This window comes from Apteryx rowi, unplaced genomic scaffold, assembly GCF_003343035.1.
Source record: "Apteryx rowi isolate R43461 unplaced genomic scaffold, aptRow1 scaffold_312, whole genome shotgun sequence".
In the NCBI taxonomy this organism is placed as follows: Eukaryota; Metazoa; Chordata; class Aves; order Apterygiformes; family Apterygidae; genus Apteryx; species Apteryx rowi.
Window position 1 is genome coordinate 138,988 of NW_020449553.1, and position 9,726 is coordinate 148,713.

The 9,726-nt window shown below is 39.0% G+C and overlaps 1 protein-coding gene across 3 annotated transcripts in view; it reads right to left on the minus strand.

The window, feature by feature from the left end:
- Positions 1-9,686, minus strand: part of METTL4 (methyltransferase like 4) — a 17,506-nt gene extending 7,820 nt beyond the window's left edge. For 2 of the 3 annotated variants that reach the window (XR_003254336.1, XM_026070565.1), the window contains exons 1-7: positions 8,031-9,686; positions 7,156-7,218; positions 4,354-4,720; positions 4,150-4,219; positions 1,619-1,793; positions 1,290-1,396; positions 561-649 (exon numbers count right to left, since the gene is read on the minus strand). Coding sequence is in view for 2 of the 3 variants with exons in the window: in XM_026070565.1 (XP_025926350.1) it covers positions 561-649; positions 1,290-1,396; positions 1,619-1,793; positions 4,150-4,219; positions 4,354-4,720; positions 7,156-7,218; positions 8,031-8,462 (1,303 nt within the window). In the remaining variant the exon portion in view is untranslated. The remainder of the gene's footprint in view (positions 1-560; positions 650-1,289; positions 1,397-1,618; positions 1,794-4,149; positions 4,220-4,353; positions 4,721-7,155; positions 7,219-8,030) is intronic. The other variant, XM_026070564.1, reaches the window with a different exon arrangement.
- Positions 9,687-9,726: the final 40 nt, after the last annotated feature.

Sequence of the window (9,726 nt, forward strand, 5' to 3'; positions counted from 1 at the left end):
AGAGAGAGAGAAAGAGAGAGAGAAAGAGAGAGAGAAAGAGAGAGAGAAAGAGAGAGAGAAAGAGAGAGAGAGAGAAAGAGAGACAGAGAGAGAGACAGAGAGAGAGACAGAGAGAGAGACAGAGAGCTTGGTGCTTTTGTGAATTACGTATTTGATTTTATATATTCCCAAAGACATTTTTTCCCATGAAAGAACTTCAGGTCATTTGGGATACCTTCATACATACAGTATTTATAATCTGTTCCTGCAGGATTTCAAAGATAAAATTAAAAAAAAAAATGCAACTTCTTTTTTGTATTTCTATCCAAAACAATCACACAAGAATTCACACAGTGAAGTTCTACTCTTCATACTCATTTTCAGGGATGAAGATTTAGATGCCTGACAACATTTTTAGAAATGCTGAGGATCAACAAGTCCTACTGAGCAAAACTGCTTGTCATGTGGAAAATTAAGAAACTTTTCATGTACAAAGATACCTGATTCTAGGTACTTCATTTCAGACATCCAAGTCTAATGTCCTACAGAAACACTATACATTAACATTAGCAAAAACATACCAGTAAGAGGGGGTTTATGTGAATGCAGACTGCAGGGTACGCTGACAATTAACTTATGGTCTGGAATTGGAAGTACATCATCAGATATCCTGTTGTAAAAACCAGAACAAGGTAAGTGTGAGAATGAATACCACAAAATGTGATGCAGTCTGAGGCTTTCACGGAGCTATTTCAGATAGGAGATAACACACAGAATACTCATTCACAATCAAACTTCAGATATGTCTGAGGGAAGTTAAATGTTGCTCAGCTGTAATACTGAAAGTATTTGTTTGACTAAAAGGACAGTTTATGAAATCACTGAAGCTTTAAAGGAAACACGGTTAATAATAACCATACAAAGAGATGAAGAACAACCAACGTACACCTGTCAGATTTCACCTGCAGAAAGATACCAACAGCCCCAAAATAGCTTCAGCTTGTGTCAAGGCTCATGGTCCAACAGAACCTGCCAGCAAAGGAAGCTCTGCCCACATGCCTTTTATTTGAGCCAGTTCCCCAACACAGGCAGATGCAAGGACAAACAGCAAGAGCTGCTTCCATCCTTTAATCTCACTAGAGAATTCCCTCATCCCAAAGCCAGTAATGCTATTTTTATGTTCAAAAATCAACCAGAAGATGACATCGAGGTCCTGGGACATTATATTGTATTATACACCAGAAGAGTGGTGAGAAAAGAGAATCTTGGCACCCTCAAAAAAATACAGTTACCATAATAGTCTGTCATACCTTAAGGCTTCCTCTACGCTTCCTTGAACTCTCCCCAATACAAGAACTTCATAGGGCTTTTTGTGGGAAGAATCCAAAGGCAATACAAATTCTCCAGATCTGGTAATCTAACACAAAGGAGTTAAAAATACACAGTGGAAGATAGTCACATCCCATTTTTCCAATGAGATATTTGCTTTCATAAAGAGGAATAAACTGAAGATACCAAACATTTCAAATACAAAAAACACACAGTAATAAATACAGAAATGATAAGAATATGAAGAAAAGTGTCATAGCACAAGCCCTCTCAGTCTCCAAGAAAGCAACAAAACAAATTGACAACTTACTTTTACCCAGTGCCACTCAGCGAGTGTTTTCACAGACCAATGAGGATAAAGTTCATCCTTAACAAAACGTAAGTGCTTCTGTCTATTAGTCACCCACGTGACTACAAGACAATTTGGAGCAGCTAGTGCTGATACAGGAATCTGCTTGATTTGCCAGGAAGACAAGTGGCCATATCTGTGTGACAGTACAGCGAGAAAGCAAGTTATCATACACCAAATAATATAAAAATTGCAAAAAACAATAAAAAGGGATAAAGAAATTACACGGCTGAGACACTTCAAGAGATACGGCCTGACAGCGTAAACACACTGCAACGATGGGTCAAGAGTGCCACCCAGTGGCCAAACCTGCTGGATCCCGATATAAAATCACAAGTGTGCGTCCTTAATGTTACTGAGCAGAATCTTTATCTACATATTTCTCTTCTATTTCTTCAAATAAAATGTTATGAGAATTCTGATTTTGAAGAAGCCTAAAAGACCACGTTCAATTTAAGAGCAATCATTTGTAATTCAAAACTSTCATCTTTATGCCAGAACAAAGCTATTTAATGAAAAGTAGCTCGTTTTACTTAGTCTATGTAACATTATTCACTTTTCATAATACACAATCTCTTCCTCTGAATGAAAATAACAAGGGAGCCACTTACAAGTGCAACACTAATTTGACTGTCAAGCTAAAAGGTCATAAAAGAGTAATCATTTCTCAAACTATACACAAAAGTCACTCATGATTTGAAGCTGGCATTCATTGTGAAAGTTCTCTGGGTCATTCAGAACAGTTCTGCACACTTTTGAGTCAACTCTGCACTACAGTGCTGAATACAGTATGCTTTCCCGATTCTGTCCTGCTCTACCATTTTTCCTGTGTTGCTGTTCTACATTATTAGTGAGCTAGCAACACATGGAAGCTGCGCATCGCAGCATCAGAAGACGTTGACACACGACCTGCTGGAATCCACAACCCATCACCTGGTTGCTGAGGATCCCTGTACAGTGCACTAGTGAGAACAGTGACAACCAGATAATAAGGAGTGTAGATAAAATCCAGAAATACTTCCTGGACTAGATCCCACAGAGAAAACAGGAGTTCCACATCTGGGTTATGAATCCCAAACAAAAACCATATCCATGAACAAGGTAACTGATTGTCTAGCACTACACAGGCTTGCTGCTAGACATGTGCAGCAACAGATATTGGGCATCTATGGAACTACACCTGCAAAAACACAGGTTTAAGAGGGACATTCTCCTTGTTTTTGAAGACTAAAAAGCAGAGCACATACAATTAAAAACCAAACATTTATTTTCCTACATTGCACAACCTTAATTCTGACATAAGTGAAATTAAGAGTTCTTACTGACAGACACATTTCTCTGAGAGTTTGCAGTGTTTTTAATATCTGAGAAAAGGTGAGCCAACAGTCAACACAGATGAACTCCGTGACTGAATGAGCAACTGTCTGCAGTTCTATGCTGAAAGCACAAACGGATTTTTGGTTTCGCAAACGAATCTGTGATCTAGTTCGGATATGGTGATGTCTGAATAGCAAGACATGACAGTGGTAGCGATAGCTCTGACCCCTTCAGGCTTTGTTTTGTAAGGGAAGGAGGGCCTGGTTGTCTAATTTATGCCTGTGAACAACTAAAATTTTCCTTTGAGTTACTTGTATAGGTAAGAATTAACTTCAGTGAGTTTAACTCCGAGTTCCTAGAGGCTTTTGAAGGGCTTTCAAAGTAAGACCTGCTAATCAATCTCTGTTTCTTCAAATTATGTTTCCAAAATAAGTTTCAATAACTACAGAAAAAGTAGACATCAATATTCCAGAAGGTTATATGGCTACATTTTCTGTTTGCTCTTCTTTCCCATGGATGCAATTCTGTGGTAGTCAAGAGAACCCTACTGGCATAAACTCGATGTTACTCCGTGGAGAAGACCCAGAAAATTCTAAGTTAATGAATTCATAAACTACAGTACTCGGGACCAGTTCCTATTACACTTGAGGATTTTACTGCTGCATTATCACTTTTCCTCTTCTGCCCGCCAGGCTGAAACTCAAATTAAAAAAAAAAAAAAACACAAAACAAAACAAAAAAACCCTAAAACTTCTAAATCGGAACTCAGTCCTCAAAATACTTACACATATAGCTAACTTTATGGCCACTAAAGTAACTCTACTAATTTCAAATGAGTACCTGCAGGATCAGGGCCTTTCAAAACAACTGACTCCAGGCTTTTCTTATAAGTTATCTCTAACACTCTCTCACCAGCTAGGTAATTTAAGATCCAATCTTGCAAATATTAGGTATACAAAGGATTTAAGCCTTTCAGTGAAATCCCTGTGACATTTTATAGACTTGAAGGTGTGCCAAAATATTTGCTAGTTTAAGCTACAGTCTTGCACATATATTGGTCTTGGATTGCATCAGTATATTCAAAAGTTAACTATACCTATATAAGCAAAGAAGATAAAGTTTGTTTGGTTTCTGTTTTAAAAGGCATAACAATACAAATTTACAGTAAAATTTACCGGTTACTCCTTTTAACAGATTTGTTTTCCCATGGTGGATCCATCACAATTACATCATATTTTTTCTTGTCTGGAAAAGAAAATTACAAAAAAAAGCTAGTAAATTAGTTTAAAAAAAAATTAAATCTACTAGTTAAAACTGATAAATGTTTAGCTACCAACTACAGAGAACACTTAAACAGTAGAGTATGCAAGTATACTTACAGTTCAGCAGTGGCTGTAAACATGAAATATCAGATAAAAGGAAACTGCTTTTTGGTGGCACCAAGTACTTCTGCCCCATTAACACAATCATCTTTGCACAGTTTGAGTTGTTTTCTGTAACACACGAAAGCAGGTCCTGCTCTGGAATGAAGGTTTCATCATCTATTGCTTGTACAGCTTGATGGTCGCTGTCGTTTATAGCTGGAAACTGCTTTGCCATTTCACATAATTCGGCCAACCCACAGCCAACATGTCCTGGAACAACGTTCTTGCTGCGACTGAGTTTTGTAGTAGTGCAGTGAAGAAAACCACTTTTGAGTCCTTCTTGGACTAAATGCAAAGTGCCTTCCCAAATGAGCTCCCTGATCTGTATGATCATAAAGATACAAAGGAAAAGGAAATGGTCTTTCAAACATCTACACTGGGGAACGAGACATAAATCAAAGCACATTTTGAATCTGCAAACTGGGAGAAAGATCCTTGCTAAATATTGAGATCATTTGATTCATGCTTCAAAACCTACAAGGGCACACTAATGAGGTTCCACGCCTTTTTTTTTTTTGGGGGGGGGGGGGAGGGGAAGTGGGCAAAGTGGCAATATTGTTACAAGTTTGGAGAAAGAAAAAGAGACTGCTGAATAAAATGCTTCCTAGCCCAAGGTAGAATAAAATTCTAAATAAATCTAATTTTCAAAGCAAACTCAACATTAAGTTGAAGTATAAGTTAAAATCCTAATCTAATTTCAAGTTACTGTGGCCAAAAACATATTTTTATTGGGATGTATCCCTAGATCGAAAAACTGGTATTTTTCCAAGTTTTAATTCACTTGAAAAACAACACTGTTTTTGTATTTTAAAAGTAATAAGGAAATATAATCAGTAAATCCAATTAAATCATTAGAATTGGTTTTATTAACTTTTCTAAGTGACAAGTCTCTTAAATAATCTTCTAGTGAGTCCATGAAGACAAAACTGTTGGATCTGAATGCTGTCTCATTCACTTCAGTGCTCTCTCCTTTTCAAAATTTAGAGACCAAATTTATTCCCAACTCAGTGAGCATTTACAAATTTTAATTATCAGTGAAGAACTATTGTTCATTTAGAACAGCAGTATTGCCAGCTGCAGTGGTTTTATCACAAGTCTGAAATACTTATTATTGTTTCTAAAGCTCCTGATTATGGAATCCTCAATTTTACAGAATGTTTTTACAAAATAATCTTTACTGCAAATTCCAAATTAACCAAAAAAAGAATGTGTTTTTTTTAACAATTTCTTTACTTAGTGCCACTCTCTAGATATCCGAGGGGATAGTCATCATTTTTGAGTGCCTAGGTTTGTGATAGTAGAACTTAATATTAGTTCAACAGAATTAATAAGCACATCTTTAGAAATTCTAGAAATTGCACAGCTGAATTAATGCAAATGGATTTTGTTCTTACACCCGTGTGTTATCTGGCAGCCTGGACAAAGCCTCTTGACTATCAAGCAGTTTTGACATTCTACATTCAGTTTTAACAAACGGCTGCTGAAGGAGCTCACTATATTTTGCACTATCACTCTTTGTTAAATCTGACTGAAATTCATAAACAGATTCAATGCTGCTTTCACTGATGAAAACAAATTTCAGTTCTGCGGAAAGTTATTCCAGCTGTACGAATAAGTGTCAAAACAATCTAAACTGACTTTTGGAGCTACAACCTTTAATATAACAAATACATTAGAAAAAATATATTCTAATCTGTGAACAGTATCAGAGGCTAACCAGGATCATAGATTTTTCAAAAACGTGTCTTTTTTGCACATTTACCGAAAAAACTTTCAAAGTTACGAAGGCCTCTAGAACATCTAACTCTTCTTCATTCTTTCTCTTATTCCTATTGTTGCCTGCCTTTATTTTAGCTTAAAGGTTTTCACACTTTTAACCTTATGCTTAAGGATGAACCACAAAGTTCTCTCATTCTTCACATGCATAGCCTATAGGTAACAATAATTACAGGACCCCTACACTGTAATGCAGCAAACTGCATGTTTACTATGAGATTGCTGTTATGCAACAGAAAGCAAAAATGAGTTATTTGCATAACAGTGCAAGAGAAACAGAATTAAACAAAAAGCCAAGTATGACTACTGCCGTTATCAGGCAAAAAAAAAAAAAAGCAGTGGAGGTCCTAGTTTAGGTTCACATCACTATTCAGGAAAACAGTATGYATACATCAAACATTATCTAGAGATTACATTTCCAGGATTTATCATCATGCTTCACTAGTAGTAATTTTACCAGTACACCACAGACATGAGTCTAGATACAGACCCAAATTTTAATTAATTTGTGATGCTTTGGTATGACTATCACAATGTAAAATATTAAGTGAAAAAATTCTTTCTTACTAGTGGAAGTGAGACATCTTGGAGCACTTTCGGTCACAGAAGTATGGAATAACCCCAGCAGGGTATTCTGATATGCTAAAGATGAGTGCATCTTCAGAACAGTTCACACTTTATTTTAAAGCAAAACTCACCACTATATAATGTTCAGTTAGGTATAACAGTTAAAGATACTATGTGAATGTGCTTTCCAGCTCTTTGAAATTTCTCAACTGCAGTCTGACATCTGTTTTGTACATTAACTACATATAAAATATTTCAGTATACATTTATTCATTTGGGGACTGGAGAGATGACCTTCCCATTAATGGAACAAGCTACAGGAAGAGGACTCATCTGTAACCACGTCTTGCATTCCATATACTGCCCAAAGATAGGTACCAGGCACCTGCAAAATATACTTTTGTTCAGACTCACCTTTGTATGGTATTCTAATGCATCCAGTTCGCCTTGGTTGAACACACATTTTCTTTTGCGTTTCTGCAGAATGAGCGAACAGTGAAAAGAAATAATCCATGCTACTCAAAAAAAAAAAAATACAAAAAAAAAAATCAAACATACTTGAATAACATATCAACTCTTAAAACTGGAAAAAAAATTCCATCTCTTTCCCTGTCACAAGTATAAACCCATTAAGAAAAAAACATGATTTTAAAATATCTAGGCTGCTGTAGGACTTCTCAAGGCACAAGAGCTTAACAAAGTAATGTTACATTGCCCACAGGCACAGGAATCTAATGGTATCTAGTACATGCCACAGTTCATGTTCATGCCCACTTTGAGCTCACACTAGGAGGTACCCATTTAGTTGCAAGGTGCAGTTTATCAGTAACAAGAGAACATCAACTAGGTCTTCATAATTACGTTTGTTGATTCAGATCTGTGACCCTTAAATTTTCTTGGTCCATAAGGAACAATACTGAACAATCAACATACCGCAAGTAAACTCACACTGTCTTTCACTCCTTGTTAATATGGACTATCATGACAGCTACCACAGTTTTAGTTGTTTAAATCCCCGTGACCACAAGCAACATGAGAAGAGTTTATGAGCAACCTACTGCCTGTGAGTCACAGGATGCACAACACTGATATAAGGGAGACAAGGACATCCTTATGAGTGCCTACATTTTACATGGAACCCTAAATCTATTGTGGAAAAGTTCCTGTTTCTCCTGCAAAGTTTACGCTCTCCTACATAACTTTATGAAATAAAAATTTGCAAGATGATGTTAATGGTAGGTTATTTAACAGGGAATATGTCACAGCCCACAGTGTTATGGAGAACGTACCTTCCTTGCACTGGCAACAAGATCTCCAATGCCACCCTCGGTTCCTTCTCGGTGTTCCACCCCACTGCTGCTGGCCTCTGTTTCTGCAAGGCTCACCTCAGAGCCTCCCTGCCACAGCCGTTCCTGAAGAGCTGCAACTATATGGGGCTTTAAAATATCAAAGAACTCTTCCCGAAACACATATCTTGCTTTTCCTGCTTTACCTTCTGTTTCTACAGCATCTCCAGGACCAGGAGTAGGAGCATCTCTCAATGAGTAGGTGGTAGCACAGGTAGAAGTAGCACAGTGATCTCCAGCAGAAGGGACAGAAGTGTTGAGAGTAACACAACGAGGGTGTGCAAAGGAGTCGTATATCTCGTAGCCACATTGGTTGATGAAAGAGAGATGATCCAGGAGCCACCCTGCTGTCAGTCGATGGATCACAGACATCATAAGCACCCTTTTTCAGCGGGGAAAAAAATCATCTCCCAGAAACTGGAGCAGGTATTCACACTCACTTTCTGAAGCAAATTCYTCCTGCAGTAATTTTTTTGAGAGTTCACTTTTCACAACTATTAACATTTAATACTACAGTGCCTATCTTGTGAAAGGCATTTCCATACACATGCAGGACACATGAACAGTTCTGCAGAAACTTCTAACTTCAGCTGGTTTCCCCATTATGCTCTGTTTGATCCTTATTTCATCTTTTGATTTAGATAAATTTTATATAGTTCTTCATAACTTTATCTAGTATAAAATTACTCTAAGATCACTCTTTGAGCAGGCTAGAAAATAGTATTATGACATAGCAATTATCATAGTCTTTGAATTTGTATCACAAGATTCAGGGGCAAAAATACAAGTAGTCTTTACATGCTCCTGAAGAAAAACATCACATTTTTATATATTTCTGGAAACTTTCTCAGTTTCAAAGAGAAAAAACAAGTTGGTCGATCCAGTCTTTTATGAAGTAAATTGAGATGCAARAGTCTTACAGCTTTTGATATGATTGACTTTCCTTAAGCAGTTCTATTACTGTAAGAGAAATATATAGGGTTTTTTTCCCTTGTATTTTATAAAAACCTTCTTTTAATGGTTTACCTGTTGTCATATCAAAGACACATGGCTTTTCTATTAAACCCCAACTCAAAAGAGCAGCGATAGCAACTGACTGTGCGTTACCACGAGSGCAGCTAGGGTCACTTGCTCCCTCAAGGGATCAGGTGTCCCCGCTCGGTATTTCGGTGCGGAGACGCTCCCGGGGGCTGCTCGGCGGGCGAGGCGCCCTCCCCGTGTGGGCCCGCGGCTGCCCCGCTCGCCGCCCGCCGCCGCGTTACGGCTCCTTTTGTCCGGGAACACCGGCGTCGGTAGGGAAAACGGCCTCGGGAAGCGTCGCGGCAGGACTTCTCCCGACAGCCCTGTCGGCATCGGCGGCGGGGCGAGAGCCGCCTCCGCCCGGGCCTGCGGAGGTCAGCACGGAGGGGCCGGGCAGGGGCGGGATAACGACAACGCCATCACCACCGCCATCGCCATCACCACCCCCGCCGCCGCCCAGCTTTGCCCCCCTCCGCGCCCGTCCTCGCAGCCCGTGTGGCCCCTCGCGGAGCCGCGCTAGCCCCTAGCACGGCGCCCGCGCCTCCCTCTCTCCGGGCGGGAAGAGCCCGCGGACGCCTCGCTGACCCACGCGGGGAGCGGCCAGCGGGAGCGCCGCCAT